The 17355-nt window shown below is 40.4% G+C and overlaps 1 protein-coding gene across 2 annotated transcripts; it reads left to right on the plus strand.

The window, feature by feature from the left end:
- The first annotated feature begins 6720 nt into the window (after window positions 1–6720).
- On the plus strand, window positions 6721–15923 carry CIPC (CLOCK interacting pacemaker). Of its 2 annotated transcripts, none has more exons than XM_038138847.1 (4): window positions 6721–6779; window positions 8666–8840; window positions 9694–9863; window positions 13350–15923. In XM_038138847.1, exons 1-4 carry the CDS (start codon window positions 6741–6743, stop codon window positions 14226–14228), a joined length of 1263 nt encoding a protein of 420 aa, XP_037994775.1. In that variant the 5' UTR covers window positions 6721–6740; the 3' UTR covers window positions 14229–15923. The 2 variants fall into 2 exon arrangements, with proteins under 2 accessions (XP_037994775.1, XP_037994776.1); XM_038138848.1 differs by lacking the exon at window positions 6721–6779 and adding an exon at window positions 6787–7150.
- Window positions 15924–17355: the final 1432 nt, after the last annotated feature.

The raw sequence follows: 17355 nt of genomic DNA on the forward strand, positions 1-17355 counted from the left end.
TCCTCTCCCTCTGCACATTTATATACAGCATAAGAAACCAAAAATATCTTTTGAAGGAATGCCTGTGAGTGACACTGTGCCCTAGTATAATGTGACAGGTGACCTATTCTCCTTGTTCCAGGCTGCATGTAGCCTTGCTGTCTGGAAAACTATCTGGGGAATTTAAGGCCTACCAAGAGAAAAATGGCAAATCTAAAAGCTCAGTCACATACCCAGTTCTTCATCTTGGGTTGTTTTTTTCCCTATGGTTTTTGAAGGTGAAACAAGCCACCTCTGAATTCCAGAGGTTTTTACTGCCATCATGTGGAGAATTTCCTTAGAAAAAAGAGAAAAACTGTCTTCCCTGACAAGATATGATTTTTTCCTGCCCTTGGCAAAACTGAAAGAATCTAATTCAGTCTTACATCTACACAGAGCTAGTCCTAGAGCCTCAAATGCCATAACATCTGGTAAATATTCAACTGTCCTTAGTACATTTTGCTTTTGCCCTGTTGAAACAGTTTATTTGTTGGCATAGCAGAGCTGGACAAGATTGAGACAGCCTGGGTATGCCTGTCATTCCTCATATTCCATTGCAGGTTTCTTTCTCTGGTCTGCAGGAACATACAAGCACTAAATATCAATGCTATTTCTCTCCATGCAGCAATGCTACAAAGAAAAACAATTTTTCAGCAGGGTATCACAAATCCAATTACATAAATTATCTTGGGGTCAGAAATACACATTTTTCAGGCTTTCCTATTCCCACTATGCAACCCTCCATCTTATCTGACCACTATAACAATCTCACTTGAGAAATCTGATAAACATAGAACTGTTCCAGAAGGTTGGAAATTTAAAGGGCTATATTAATTTTAAAAAAAGAAGAAGAGTATTTCTACATTCCAGGGAAGTCCAAGATTTTAAAAGTTTTCAACAAAAACCAATCACTGTATTTCAATTAGGAATGCCACCACATTTTATACCTATTTTATTACTTTTTAATTCTGTACTGTACTGATTAATATTGTATTCATAGAAAACTATGTAATTTTTCAGTGAGCTTTTCAGACATATTGACAGATATTCCGTAAATGTTCTCCTTGTATTAAGTCAACACAGTCTGAAAAAACATTTCATAAAAACTCTGTTGTTTTCCCAAAGACAAACAAACAAGTGGTTCCATTTTCAAGACTGGTGAGTCCCCAGTAGCTCCTCATAAATTCAGCACAACAGAAATCAGCCTTGCATGTAGATTAGAAATCCAATTCATATCTTCTGTCCATTCTGCTATATCACTTTAAATAAAAACTGGCTTTTAGTTTCTCCCTGACCATAGATTGCAAACAGTAATTAGGGACCTCAGCAAAGTACATAAATTACTCCAGAACAAAAGCACATTTTAATTGATACTGACATCCTCCTAGCAAGACTTCTTCAGAAGATCTACTATACCCACCAAGTTTAAAAAGTTAAAAGACCTTTTACAAAGGTCTGAAGATCTGTGAAGTACTACCACCATGGCACTGCCTTTTTCTAGTGTCATAAAAATCTATTCAGATTTGGCTACATTATACACAGCCCACTGTAAAAATCAGCACTTAGCAGATTTTTCTTGATCTGCTCCCAGAAGCCCTCACAATTCCTGTGGCACTGGACACAAACTGTTCAGAGTTTTGCTGTGCTAGTCAGTGCAGTGCAGGTTTCTAAGTTAAAGGTAAATATATCCCACTACTGTTCCCTATAATAGAGGAACATACTTTGCCCTGCAAACCAAGAGGCAGTTCTATATTTGTCTTTCAGACGGTTCTAGTAATTCTGAATGTTTCACAATCACACTGTTAGGCAAAGCTTCAACCACTACTAAGAGAACCCCCACACACCAGATTAGCTCAGGCATCTAACATAACAAGTCCACAGGGAAAGCAACTGAGTCACAGTGGCATCCGAGCTTCTCGGAAAGCCTCTGTCCAGTCTATATGCCTGGCTCATCTATCCATACTGTGAGGCACAGCACAGGGCTGTATCAGTGTTACCACATCATATGATCTCCTACTGACTAGTCTGTAGGAAATGTAATCCTTCTATGTGCAACTAATATGGTTGGTCTTTAATCCTCTACAGCACAGGTCTGTACCAAAGGTTCAACACTCAAGTTCTCTTCTGAGTGAAATCAATTTTTTATCCTTGTATATAAAGTTACAAATTCATGCCTTTTCATTTGCTTGCAAAAATGATGAAAATAACAGGCCAAAATCTTTACCAAGATCATAATCGCAAACACAGGCATGTCAAATATAGTTCCCAAAAATTAGGAAAATACCGATTTGAGATCACCAATTTAACCTTGGTTCTGCTATGCTATGCATTTACGATATCAGGATTTCTTTAATTACCTACTGACATCTTAGTGTTTTTCTGCCAATGAAGGTGTCATTCCGTTGAATGATTAAATGGTAATGGGAATAAAACATGTAGAGAATTAGGCTGTGATTTGTAGTATTCCTATCTCGTACTAGTTGCCCTTGGTACATAAATAAAGAATCACAGACTCACAGAATATTCTGAGTCGGAAGGAGACCACAAGGATCAATGAAGTCCAACTACTGTCCTGCACAGGACAGCCCCAAGAATCCCACATTTACCTAAACAAATTACATTATTTTAAAGTAAGATTTGGGACTCCTTATTGTAATTCTACGTAAATTAGACAACGGCCTTTTCACTCGGAAAAAAAAAAAGTCCATGGGCAGTCCTTGATTGGACTGAACTTGTCCTTCTCGAAGTCCTGTAACGCAAAGAGACTCACGACACCCAGTGGTTATTACAAGTACCGCAGGCATTCAGAAGCCACGTACACTGTGAAGATGCTTACCTCAGTTCTCATGTTCACAAGATTAAGGTACAACTAGAAAAATGAAGACATTGGACAAGTTACAATCCACATTAAAGAGTCTGTAGAGATGTTCTTAGCAAAATCGACACTTAGGAAAAAAAACTCCTAAAGCCATCACCAACATCTGAAATACAAACCCAAATAGTTTTTGAACTCCAGGAAAACAAGACATCTAGCCTGCTTTGGAGTAAATAGTATCTCTTCTATGGCAACAGTTTAAATCTTCTTCTTTCAAGAAAAAACCACTATAATGAGGAGATCTCCCTGACAGCATTGCACTGATTAAGCAAAGGTATCCTTCTACACCCTGTAGCTTTCCACACACTGTATTGAAGAGTAGACGGAGAGGATGACTGTGGTGGGGAGGTGAGGGAACACAGAAGGGCTTGCTGCTCCCCAGAGCACTCTGGACTGCTACAATGCTCTGATGCTGCAAGGGTTACTGGGGCTGCTCTTTTGCACCACTTCCCCAAATCCTCAGTTGGCCCAAAGGTCTAGAATTTGTAAAGGGAATATTAAATCCACCTTTGTTCTCCTCCAACGCAATACAGTGTAGAAGAGTGTAAGAGCATGAAAACTGCTTTATTCTTGATATGCCATCTTTGTTAATCATTTGTTATTTTTAAATTACATTCATTCTGCCTTGTCTTTAATTGGATATATTTATGGTAAAGATGAAGCTGCAGATGGATACAACAACATGAAAGATGTGTACTTTGAAAAGAATACATACCTGAAGTTGAAATTTAGAAGAAAAGGAGCCATTACTGAAGTACTTTCATTAGAGAAAAATCTTGTTAAGTCAACTTCTGGGTGAAATTCTATGATCTGTGATAGACTGCAGGTCAGAGCACATGATCACACAATGTCTCCTGCTTTGATATTTATTAAATAAGATATTAATTAGTAACAGAATATATATGTGGAATGTCTTTTCAAAGAGATCTTGAGCTTTAATATTGTTTCAATGTCCAACAACACACTTTATCTGCATGAATTAATTCTTTTGTTGAGACCAATGAAAACTTGAGGCACCATCTGAACAATATTCTTCTATTTATGTATTAAAATTACAGAAGTGAATAACAGATGGAACAAAGATACCTATATTAAAATATCATAAAATTAGGCTGGTTCAATGAAGTGAGGTGAATCAAGCTATTTATTTGCAAACTAACTTAATACAATATAGTACTTGTTAAACTGTGATAGCAAAACAAAGCAGTGAGTATATGAAGAAAAAAGATTGAGTACATGGTGTTTTCAGACCTAACCTCTCCAGTTCAGACAGTGTAATGTGAAACTACATTCTTCTGACCTGGCTATGCTTTACTTCCAAAGTTTGCCAAACATTTATTTCTACCGCTGTGTTAGGACAAAAGATTCTTTGTCTCATAAGCATTTATGAAGTCTATGCATCAACACCTTTATTAATTGTTCAGTAAGCATACATTATTTAACCACCTAATTAGATAAAAACTTGCCTTTGTCACTTCTAAGCCATGAAAGATGATTTCTGCATCTTCTCCTGAAAGCAGATATTCAACACCTTTTTTTAATAAGTGTTGAAACACCTACACTGAATAAACATGGAGTCATACTTCACTCACATTCTTTTCACTCTTTTCCTGTTGTATGACCAGAATAAACAGGGAAGTGAACAAAAAGTTAATTCATATTTGTCAAAACACTCACCTTTAGGATTAACAAATCAACCACTGTATAACATAAGGAAAAAGGAAAACATCCTGTTGCCACTGACTGTAATCACTGAACTCACGCAGTAAATGAGACCTTGGATCAATGAAGAATCAAATAAAATTAAAAGAGAGAGAAGGGGTAATGACAGAAATATTATTTAAACTACAAAACCAGCGTATTTGGAGGAGGAAGAACTTAGATGATATAAACCTAAGGTTTAAGTCAACTTAATTCAGGGACGATTCGGGTGATAAGATTTCATTTATTTAGAACAGAGGTTTACCTTGACCATCCAAGAAAACTTCTCTTCTAAACAGTACAGTATTTCAGTTATCCTACCTGCTGCCCCTTGGAGGAAAGCCTGGTATCACATATTCCAGCTCTGTTCTGAACCACCTGAACTGAACAGCAGGCTGTCTCTCCCAAACACAGGCTACTTGCTCTCTGGTGAGCTGTTTTCACTGAGCACCCACACATACTCCATATGCTGAGAAATCCGGCCTCTGGGGAGGACAGTAAGGGTTGTTTCTGGGTACAAGGCAACCCAGGACCATGCCTGTACAAATAAGATGACACAACAGCATTCTTAGCATGCTTTTCCTCAGAACTCAAAACTCCTGAACAGTTAAGGGATCCGAATCCAGAGTCTAGAGATCACACATCTCACACTACAGCTTAGACGTAATCAGAGCCAACTCTGGCATTTAAGTGCTCAAAAATACATCCTAAGAGTCACTAGTCCTCTCTCACAGCATTTCAGATTGGTAGGACTGGAATCCAACAGTGCCATATTTCTTAAAATGACAGTGTCATTTCATGTAACCTCTGACATTTTTGTGTTGCATTTGGCAAGTTGTTTATGAGACTATGCTGAGATTAAAGGTCCTTCTCTTTTTCATTCAGGAATTTCTTAGATCTTGTTGACCTCTTTAATCAGCATATTTCAGGCTCCTCAACAAGACCATCATAACAATGAAGGTGTTTCTTTCCATTTCTATTTAAGGAATTAATTTTGTATTTGCTCAGGTCTTCCACACAGCCTTTTCAGTTTTCTCTAATGAAATGGCTTTCATGTCCAAATGCAAAATATTCTGACAGATTTCTGGGTGCTGGTAGCATTTCTGCAGTTCTCAGAACAAGAGTAGCTACCCTAGTTTTTTCATTGAACTCACTTCCTCCTATTTATTTGCCCTTGGTTTATATGCAGTTCATGTAAACCAAATCCATGTATTTTATACTTCCCAACCATGTAAAAGTTGGATGTTTTTCTTGTTTTTACTCACGACAGGAAAAAGTGATTCTTGCCCTGTACTTGGCACTGGTGAAACCATACCTTGAGTTCTGCGTCCAATTCTGTGTCCCTCCCTTCAGGAAAGGACACTGAGGTGCTAGAGGGAGTCAGGAGAAGGGTGATGAAGGTGGTGAAGGATCTAGAGCACAAGTTCTGTGAAGCACAGAAGGGGGTGTTCAGCCCAGAAAAAAAGGAGACTCAGGGGTGACCCTCTCACTCCCACAAGGGGGCCGAAAGGAGGCTGTAGCACGCGGGCTTTGGCCGCCTCTCCCAGCAACCAGGGACAAGAGGACAGTCTCGAGCTGTGCCAGAGGAGATTCAGGTTGGAGATGAGAAGGAATTTCTTCACAAAAAGGATTATTAGACATTGGAACAGGATGCTTGAGGAGGTGATGGAGCCACCGTACCTGAAAGTGTCTAAGAAAAGACTGGATGTAGCACTTGGTCTAGTTGACATGGTGGTGTTAGGTCATAGGTTGGACTCGATGACCCGAGGTCTTTTCCAACCTAATTAATTCAGTGATTCCTTTTTTTGCCGTTTTTTCCCTCTTTGAGACAAGTTTGAGACCTCTGTGATGCTGCTTTCCTCGTATTTCCTCTCTCATTCATGGACTGAGAGAGGCTGCACAAATGCCTAACCTTCTGTGTGGGAAAAAATCATACTTTTTTGTACAGCATTCGGGAGGCCCAGCAGCATCCCAAACTCCGGGCTCCGCTCAGCCAGCCGGCTCCCTCACGGCCCGGCCACGGCCCCGAGCCGCCTCACGGCCGGCACTCCGGCCCGCCAGCTCTGCGCATGCGCGCCCGGGGCGCGGCGGCCGCGCTCCCCCTCGGCGGCCGTGAGGGCGGGGCGTGGCCGGGCGGGTGCGGCGCATGCGCGGCGCGGCTGAGCTGTGGCGGCCCCGCGCCCAGGTGAGGGGCGGCCCGGCCCGGCCCGGCCCGGCGGGAGGCAGAGGCCGCGAGCGAGCGGCGGCCCAGGGGCCCGGGGCTGCGCCGTGCCCGGTGCGCCTCGCCGTGTGGCGGGGCGGTGGCCCGGGACCGGCAGCCGAGTGGCTCGGCCCGCCTGCGCGGGCTCTCCTCGTGCCGCAGGAGTCTGGCGTGTGGGCCCGGGAGGCGGTCGGGTGGGATCCGCGGGAGGGACGGCCCTGGACGGCGGTGTGGGCGCCCGGCTCTAAAGGCGGTGCGCGGCGGAGCTCCTGCCCGCCGGGCCCGGGGGGGCTGCTCCGGCCCGGAGATGAGCGGGAGGTTTCTCACGCCCGTGCCTCGGGGGAGTGGCACTTCTGGTTTGTTTATTTTCGGCTGTGGTGTTTTGCCTTTTTCTGTGAGAGAAGATGATGTCTCAGCCCTTCCCAAAGCTTCACTTGATGCAAAGCTGGCAGATGAGGCGTTCTTACTTTATTTCTAGCCCTCTTTCTGTTTCTTGTTTTGGTCTGAGGTGGTTTTGGTTTTTGGGGGTTTTATTTTGGATTAGCATTTCTGCTTATCACTTTCTTAAAAAAATACGTTTGTTTTGGCAAAGGTTAAGTGATGAAAGCGTGGATCAGGTCTTAAACCACTTCTTCCTTTGCAAGGATAGCATCTAGGTTGCGCTTGTGTAACCATGTTTGTTCCATACCTGTTAGCAGGCAGACAGGTGTGACTGAAGATGGAAAGTAAAAGTGATGCAAGTAGCTACTTGAGGAAATTTTCTTCCGCTGACCATAATTCCATCATTCTTGTAATAGACAGTCGTAGTCCCATTTCAGAACTCAATACTGGTGCTAAGACTCAGTATTTTGGAGCACACTTGTAACAAAGTTGGCAGGACCTGAAGAAAAAACTTGGATTTTGGTGTAGATTATTTCAGAATGTCTGTTGCAATGTCATTTGAAGCAGCTTGCACTGTATACTGCTGCTGATGGACTGCTGGCCTGACTATGATGCAGACTCCTGAGTTCTTGTTTTTGTAATTTAATTATAAAACTTAACATTGATACATAACTTCAGTAGGTTACCTTATAGGAAACTAATTTCAACAAATAATAGTAGAAATAATTTCTGCACTCAATTCTATCCATTTTCTGTTAGACAATTTCTCAATTACCTTCTTTAAGAGAAGCAGAAACTTAGTCTTACTGGATGCTGCCTACCTTCAGAAAGCAGCTGAAGGTTGTGAGAAGTATGTAGTGTGGGAGGCCATAATGTTGCTACATTTTTCTCATTTTCATAGCTTTTAGTTTCAGCCTTTCAATGTTTTCATTCTGGGTGTGGGCATTTCTAAGGCTCTGTCTCCCCTAGGAGTGTATTGCAGTATGTGTTGCTCTTTTAGCAGCATGGATTTCTTTAGCCCCCAGTGTGTTCACTGGTCACTCATTCTTTTCTCTGATGACTTACTCTACTCTTGAGAATGAAACAAACTGTGTTAGCAAAACCACAGCTTTGCAGGTTCAGCTGTATTTGTTGTAAGAGCTTCACCCAGCACAACTATCTTGTTTTGCAATTCAGCCCTTGGGACAACAAAGCTTTCGTAAGATAAATAATGCCCTGAGTAATTCTAATTCTTGAAATAAATGTTGCTTATGAATAGCCTTTAATTTTTAGTTTGTTTTACCTCTTTGGGGTGGAAAGACATGTCCAGTACATTAGCTTTTGATCTGCATTTCATTCTTTCAACATTTTGAGATACTTCTTAAAGTCTGCAGTTAGATCACTGGCAGTATAAAGAGAGATATGCAGCTATCCTCCATTGTTGTCTTATAGCGATGGAACTTTCTTCAGATTCAGATAAAGTCCTTTTTTGTTCTTAACTGTTTTTGTAGTTCATCAATGGAAAAAGTGCTAAAAACTGCCCACGGCACTATGGAAACACTCAGAGAAAACAGTCATCTACTGACACCCGTGAGGAATTGTTGGGCAGAGTGACGGAAATGAAGAGCTTCAACCATCGCTTCAGTATGGCAGCAGCTGAATCTGACAAAGACTCTGGATATTCAGGTTTAGAAAAACACTGTGTTACCTTCTGTGTGTGTTACCGTGCTGAGGCTGTGACATTTAACAAATCTGAGTAACCCCTTCCAGTCTCTGTCTCGTTACCTTGGAGGGCCACCGAAGTTTTTTGAGGTGGAACATTACCAAATTACAAAGTTCATCCTGGGAACTTGAACGGCATGGGAATGTAGAATTAATGGAATAATCTTAGACTTTAGAGTCTAGAAGTGGAGATGTCAAAATTACTTTTTCTTTGCTGTGATGAATGAATTGTTGGATTTAGCTGCCCAGTGTCTCTTATGATCTGACCATACTGTCAGTAGAGCCTGATAAACCAGAGGGTAATGGTTGTAACTTCAGTAAAATAATAGTCATAGTGTGCATTTTAGTACTCAACAAAACTGTGCAAAAATGACCTTTAAACAAGAAAAAAAAAGTACTTCTATGAAAGATACCTGCTTCACTGGGTTTTAGATAGAAAATTTCCAGACACAAAATGCCTGCATCGCAAATTATGGATGGGGCAATGCTGGAGTCTGTAGTGCTTTCCTGTATCAGTTTTTAGACTAATGCAACCTTCATGGTACTATGCAGTCCCTTGGAGACTAAGTACAAAAGAGCAGAAAGTAATAGATTTTGGGGGGAGAAAATGTCTGTATTAGAACTAACCTGAAATACAAAGCCTTTTATTAGAGGCTGTCTGACAGCTCTCGTAGCAGCTTTAATTTTGTTGATATTACAGAACTAAACTTAATTGTTCTTTGTGACTTGGTTGAAGGAGGCAGAATATTAGAACTGAAAGGCAGTAGTAAGCATGTTGCATGTGGAACAGCTAATACCTGAATTCTGCATCTGGCAGATGGAAGTTCAGAATGCCCAAGTGCTATGGAGCAGACGGATTCCGAGGATGTGCTGAACGCGCTGTGTTGGAATGCAGAGGATGGACCTTGGCAATGCCCGAGGACCACAAGCAGCTCCTTTTCTGCGCTATCTCCCATGGTTGTTATGAAAAATGTGTTGGTTAAGCAGGTAGGGAAGAAATAATATCTTGAAAAATATTGCATGTTCTTAATTTTTTAAAAAAACATTTTTCTTTCAGAAAAGATACTGCAATGTTGTTGCAGTCCAGGAAAAAAAAAAGGTAATTTAAGAAGTTCTAGTATGATTCTCTGTTCTTTTAAGAGGCAGCTGGAATCACTAAGATGAAATGTGAAATAGAGAAACTGTGCTCCATCTCTATCTCCTAAACCTCTTTGTCTCAAAGGAATCCCCCCAAAACACATCTTCAAGAATATTATGTGAATAGCACCAAAGATTAAACAGAAAAGGGTGATTTGCTTTTGAAAGCTGCTGTTGTTTTTTTTATTCAAAAAAGATGGTGAAGTAGGATGATAGGTTTGTTTCCTCATTCTTATGTTCTCGAAGTGCTTCAATGGGAAACACCAATCCAGAACGTTATAAAAAAAAAAAAAGTTAAATCCTTATCTGAAGTTATCTGTGGTACTTCTACTTTAATAGTTGTTTCACTTAATTGCATATGATGGCTCATGTTGCAACAATTACAGCCCCTATTTATGTTCTTCAGTATTCTTGTGATGTATAGTTCCTCCAGCAAATATGTGAGACTCCCTGTGTAACTTCAACATTTTAACAGAAGGCATGAGAAGTCTGAAGTGTGGTCATATTATTAGACCTCCTGCTCTATACTCACTCATTTTTGGAGCAGAGAAAAAGTTCTTCAATGCTTTTTACTAGAATACTTCTGAGAAAACAGTGGGAAGGGGAAAAAAGAATATAAATCCTGATTATTTTTCTACTGAACCTGTTATGACAACAAGCAAGACCCAATATTCTCTGTTAGTATTTAGCAGATTATGCAGTTGTGGGGGAGGGGATTCTGCTTTCTGAGCATCATGCTTTATCTTGACAAGAAACAATTTTATTTTATAGTCACATTCCTAGATGTGTGGACAAAATACTGTAAACAAATGCTGAAGTTTTTGTATGTAAAGTCAGGAAGAGGCAAGCTTCACCAAAAGCTGATAGCCTTTGCCCAGAGCACAAAAATTAAGACATTACCTGTACTGATTCCAGTGTTAAACTTTAAGTTGTGTTGCAATTAAAAAAAAGCAGCAACTAATAATAAGTAGCTTATATATAGGGAAAGATATAAAACAATCCAACCGCATATATATAAAAAACCCTGGTAGTATAGGAAAAAGGAAATTTGGCGTTGGAGATGGGTAAAATGTCCATACTTGGTTCTCTTGAGCAGTGCATCATAATGTCTAACTACATATGATTAAAGACAGTAATGTCAAATTGAAAAACATTAACTACAATAAAGGAAAGCGACAAGCCTAGGTCAAAATAATAATGAAATGTCTTTCTGCCTTTTTTCATTATGCCTAGTTAGCTCAGATGGTCATCTTTTTAAAGTGGTCTTTTCAACACAGCACTCAGCTGGGCTTGCTGGACCAAAAAAAAAAAAAAAATAGCAGCATCCAGTTACTGCTGTTTATTTCTTCCAGTTTCTGTTTCCATCAGCATCATCCTTCTGTCTTGGAACCACTGTGATCCTCTACAGTGGTGGTTACCTGCTGGCCCATTTTCACAATGTAAACAGCTAACAGTAACAATGCTAAAAAAAAAAAATAATCCGGTGGTGATTAATGCCAGTGCTGATTGTGGTAAGGTTTCTGTAAGTCTTGTAAAAGTCTTTAATAAGTGGGAAGGCTTTTTAGGCAAATGACAGTGATACGTCAAGAAGTTAGCTTTCATTTAAAAATGCAACAAAACACGCAATTTGCAGAGTTAGTAAAATAAAAGTGGCCTTCTCTACTGAAAACGAGATTTTGAGTGGGAGAACTAGAGTGAAGTGCTATGTGAGAAGGAAAAGAAGAAAGGAGATAGGAAGAAACCCAAGAGCAAGATAAACAGTTACCACAGCTCTTTTGGCCTCAGTGATTATGGAGCTCTGCCATGCTAGGTGCTGTTCTGCAGTGCAGTAAATGGCAACTTCTGGCTCCAAACCCTTGCTTCTTAAGACTACATGTTCTGTCCTGTGTTTGTACAGCTACAGTATTTATATGCTTCCTCACTCCTTACATCTCCAGATGCTTTTCTTTTGAATGTTCTTTCTTCTGTGTTAAGGTAGTAATATTTATTTTTACAGGTAGCTGTTCTGTACCCCTATTCCATAAGCATCTTGCCCACTGAACCAAAGAAACATTGTGTCAGAGTAGGTAATTGAATCTTATCTCCAAGTCTCAGTGTCCTAATCAGTGGGTAATACCTGCTTTTGGTAAGTTCCAAGTCCTTTACTGGGGGAATGGACTTTAGCACAGCATGTTAGCATTTGCCAGTTTAAAACTTATGAGACTGCTGGAAAGGATATGGATTTCAGATGACTTAATATAGACTAAAAATAATAATATATATTTGTGGTAGCTAAAATCTGTGCCTTCAGCAGGCCTGCCAGTTGTGTTCCAAGTTGTAAGGAATTGGAAAAGCAGCTGACAATATATTAGTATAATTGTAGTGGTGATGGCTTAAATATATTAAGAAGTGAGATTTTGCTTTAGAAAGAAATAGTGTCTCTTACTAGACCGTTTGATGTCTTTGGAGAAAAGCGATCATGTTTTTGGCCAGAAAATCTCATGAAGATCTTAGTAAGGTGTTGGAGGAAAAAGAGGTAATGTGCTGTAAAAATTGATGTTTTCCCCTATATTCCAGAGTGTGGCTTGTGGGAGGGAATAAAGCCTTGGGCATTGTTCTTGAAATAAAATGCTTTTAAGGTTTATCAGTGCACACTGTTTCCCCAGAGGTACGAAGTTAAACTCCTCTGGGCTTACAGCAGGCTTTTCTCCTTGCATTGGTTGATATTCAGCCTTTTTGTTTCTGTTTCATATTTTAAATTTACTGAAACTGTGTATTGTACTTCAAATTACAATTACTTCAAATTATTTCCTGAACAGCTGTTATGTATCTTAAATAACCATTTCAAAATCCTACTATAAGGATAGATTTGAGAAGATTTGAGTTGCTACCTTTCAACAAAGAGGGAGCCTGAATTGTTCCTAAAATGTCTGTGCAATCTTTCCTTGACTCTTAAGATATGTCATAACAGAAAGCTTAATTATTTTTCAGCTTTCCTGTGCCCTTGTAGTTTGACCCCAAGTCTGGGTGAAACTTTTTAATGAACATTTTACAATATAAGCTTGCACTGTAATTCTCACTTAGGAAAGCATGTATAAATTCAGATTGAATTGTTTTTAAATATATTTGCTATTGCATAGTAAAAGGATTATGGATTACAGCTTTATTTCCAGCGTTACACTCCATTGTCAGAGAAAGAGAAGGATGAGTTTGATAGAAAACTTCACCCATTAATTGGACAGTATATATCAAATGTAGAAAAATGGCACAGTCCACCTGTTTTGTTTAAATTTGTTTTTATCATCTTCTATGACACTTTTGTAAGACTTGTGGTTTTTCCCTGTTTGTGCTTCTCAGGGGAGTTCATCACAGCTCCAGTCTTGGACTGTGCAGCCATCCTTTGAAGTGATTCCAGCTCAGCCACAGCTAGTGTTTCTTCGTCCATCAATCCCACCTCCCATTAATCCTCACCCTGTTGGGAAAAAGAGAAATGACTCCACTAATTACCTGCCCATCCTGAATTCTTATCCCAAAATAGCACCACAGCCCTGCAAAAGAGATCACTCCTTTGATCTAGAAGAATGTCAGGAAACCACTTGCCATAAACGACTCTGCACAGAAGCGCCCAAGATGGAGACTTCTCCTGGACTGATGGGCACAGGCTTGCCTACTAGTTCTTTTTCCCACCTACCAGTTAGCTTTAAGACCCCTCAGGATTCTAGCCAGCAAAGTTCTTCAGCTCTGGTGACAAGTGGAAAACTGTCAGCTCTTCCTGGTTTTCATCGTGTTTCTAGTGATGCTCAGAAAGTGCCAGGTTTGACTCCCCTTTTGCCTTTTGGAACTCTGCAGGCAGCAAAGTGCGCCCTTCATGAGAGCGAGAGTGCGTCACAGACTGCAGTGCCTTCTGCAGTGTGGAGCCCTCCGTTGATGCCAGAAGAGATTTGCACTACTCCTGAGCTGCTCTTGCAGCAGCAAAGCAAGTGCAGACGCTTTCAGAATACGCTTGTTGTGCTACGCAGGTCGGGATTGCTGGAGATCACTTTAAAAACCAAGGAGCTCATTCATCAGAACCAGGTGACGCAGGCTGAGCTGGACCAGCTGAAGCACCAAACACAGCTTTTCATAGAGGCAATAAAGAACAATGCTCCACAGTCATGGGCAGAGCTAGAAGCATCTCTAACAAGATCTGATAAAGCTGATAGCAACCTCGAAGACCCCACTTACCCCAACATGTAGTAAAAATGTGCATAGCTGTTGGTCAAGTTATTTCTGTGCCTCCTTTTTTCTGTCTCAGACTTCTACTTGAACATTTTTTGAGTCCAAGATTTGTAAAGTTGCATTGCCATTAACAATTTGTCTTCAGAGCCAGCTGTGGGACTGGAATAGCATGGTAGGGTTCCAGGCAGAATGGGTACTTAGTACTGCAGTGTGACCTTGAATTTCATGCTAACTCTGTGTAATTCCTTGGTCTGAAGAAGTTTGTATGTGCTCTGCTGGCATGTTCCCATTCTTGAAGTGAAGACAGTCATTTGCAGTAACATCTTCTTATTCCCATCTTCAGGTAGTTGTTTGTGAGAGTGCAGCAGCAGAACAGGCCCCACTGTTGGGCCATCATCAGTTCCAAGTAGGTAAATGGAGTTGGTGTGAGGTGAAATAAGTCCTTCTCCCATCCCCTTCCTTATTTTTTAAATTTAGAGAAATTGAATAGAAAGGAGAATTTGAAGTTCAGAATATGTATTTTTAGGAAGCGATTGCCCTAGAAAACAAGATGATGGGCTCAGGGTACCTAGAGATGAAAGGGAGGCACAAAAAATGAAATCCAATTGTAGCTGTTTGAGACAAGGAAAAATGAGTCTACCGTTGACCTTCTCCAGTCTATTTCCACTGCTCTGGTGGAGTATAAAGGAATGAAAAACTTGCTTTGCAGGGCAGTACCCTCTGACTTAGGGAGGCTTAGCTGGTGGAAATCTCTTGTAGTCCTTATAGTACTACATGGACTTTTTCTCTGACAGTAGGGAGGGTGGGCTGAAGTGGGTGTGCTTACAGCTAATGGGCCTTTCTGCTGGTGTAATTTGTATAAATATATGTTCAATAAATCTGTGAATAAAGTTCAGCAGCTGGTTAGAAATCTCCTACTGGGCATCAGTCCAGACTTAAATAGTATTTACTGAACTAGAAAAATCCACTCTGGAACTCATACTTAAGTCTGGGGCTCCTTGGGAAGCGTATCCCTGGATAATGGGAAACCTTAACATCTATAAAAAAATAAGGATGTTGAAGGTCTCTGGTGATAAATATGTCATCAGGTACCATTCTGTTCCATTTTCTTAGCTGCCTTTATTCCTGGGAGCCCTGATAAAGCTTTAAAACAGTAAGGGCTTTCCTTTCTTGGCTGCCGTGTAATAAAATAGGTTAGCTTGGAACTGCATTTGGAAATTCAGTTGACTACATCAGGACCAGGATAAGTTCAGATTCTGGGCAGGATCTGGAAGTGGTCCAGTAGATTTGAACAGAAATGTTAGCCTGCAAATGGAAACTGTAAGCAGTGAACTCACAGTTTCTTTTGATCCTCAAAGCAGCAAGATGTGGTATTAAGAAGGTAGCTGAACACAGTCTTGGTCTAATCAGTCAGATGGCCTGCTGCAGCTTCAGCTGTTGCTGACAGCTTACACATGGGGTGGCTTGATGGGTCAGACAGACTGGTTTTTGTATTAAGTTTTAATAAATGTTGGTATTTTTGATTACTTTTACTATGTCTTTTTGAAATTCTACTGTTCTATTTGGAATGTAGGTATTTTCTGTACTTTCAAAGCCCGTTGCTAGCTCTGAATACAGTAGCCAAACACCTCTGTTAAAGAACATGACCTTTTTGGTAAAACTTTACAGAAATTGACTGTGAAATATGAATGAAATAAAGTATGTACTTGAAAAGTTTGTGGATTATTTAGTGCTGTGGAATTGCAAAGTCCTTGGTTCCAAAGCATGCTTTAAATACGGCTCCACAGCAGCATGTTGCCCATGAGGGAAAGTGCAGATACAAAAGTGATACTATGAAGTATCTCTCTGAAGAGAGTCACATGAGCTTTAACAGTATCTATGAATTAAAGGGTCTCTGGGAGGAGCATGCATAGAAATAGGCTGTACAGAACTCTAAAAATATATTGTCGTGGGTGACCACTGTCATAGATCTGTCATGAACAACCTGGAAGGATTTTTCCATCTCTGAGCTGTTGTCTCCATGATGCCTGTATATTATTCTCACCGTCTGTGCAGGGTGAACTCCTACGCTGTGTCTTAATCCTGTCAGCTGGGTATGCAGAAGTTTGAAATTGTGAAGTAAGAATCTTGGCTACTGAAAGAATTTCTGGAGTAAAAAATGTTATACTCTTATCTTGAAGAAAATTCTCCAACTAAATCTGTATACCAGCTTTTCACCAAAACACATTTCTTCAAAATGTGGCTGTCTTTATGTGGTCTTTCTTTTGTTCAAACATGACTTGCAGGGAGAACTAGGCAGTCATGCTCAAAACATCCAGCAGCCTCATGGCATGAGATCTGCTCCTCAGATACAAGAAATTCTGTTTAAAGCTCTTACTTGACACCAGATAAGACAACTTGAATCTCATTGCCTTATATCCAAAAAGGTGTGCCATCAATTGGAATAATTTTATTTCCTGAGACTAGAAACTCAGTGTTTGCAAATTTTATGTTCACAAATGTATGGATACAGTTCAAGCAGGAAATTCTCAGGTTTCTGTCTCTTCTGACTGCCTTTTCTTTTACATGGTTAAGTTTATCTGCATTGTGTCAGGCATCTTCACCTTTATTTCATCAAGACCAAAAGGTTGAGTTTCTTCATTCAGGTGCATTGCATCTGTCTTACTTTCTTTCTCATGATAAAAACAGTCTGAAAGAAACAGTACCCCACCCCTGTAGGCTTGGGCTGAGCAATCTCCTGGCATGCAAAATTTCTGGCATCCACTACACTGAACATAGCATGCTGTTCCTGCTTTTATTTTCATCATTTCTAGTACAAAAATGTAGGGTCCCTCCCTACCTACACCATTTTGCACCCTTGCTGTACCTAGGTGATGCTTCTTTCAGGTTGTGGTGTAATACAACCATGTAGTCCCAATTGTATTGCATGGTCCTATGTGTCCAAAATGCTCATGCCCACTTCTCTTCCCTTTTTAAATCTACCTCCTTTGAGGTATTTCCATGAGAAAAAATTAACACTTCCAGTGTAATCTGATTCAGAAGGCAGAAGGAAACACCATGTGTTCAGTCTGCTCTCTTGCTGAACAGTTTCCAAGACTTCCTCAAACTCATGTTTGAACTAAAGCTGTTCTTAGAAGAATTATCC

Source organism: Motacilla alba, chromosome 5 (assembly GCF_015832195.1).
Source record: "Motacilla alba alba isolate MOTALB_02 chromosome 5, Motacilla_alba_V1.0_pri, whole genome shotgun sequence".
Lineage (NCBI taxonomy): Eukaryota > Metazoa > Chordata > Aves > Passeriformes > Motacillidae > Motacilla > Motacilla alba.

Excerpts from the sequence above, each read along its gene's own strand:
- CIPC (XM_038138847.1), top strand. The coding sequence starts at position 6,741 with ATGCGCGGCGCGGCTGAGCTGTGGCGGCCCCGCGCCCAG. Across the intron at positions 8,841-9,693 it reads CAAAGACTCTGGATATTCAG|ATGGAAGTTCAGAATGCCCA; the intron begins GTTTAGAAAAAC and ends TGCATCTGGCAG. Across the intron at positions 9,864-13,349 it reads AAAATGTGTTGGTTAAGCAG|GGGAGTTCATCACAGCTCCA; the intron begins GTAGGGAAGAAA and ends TGTGCTTCTCAG.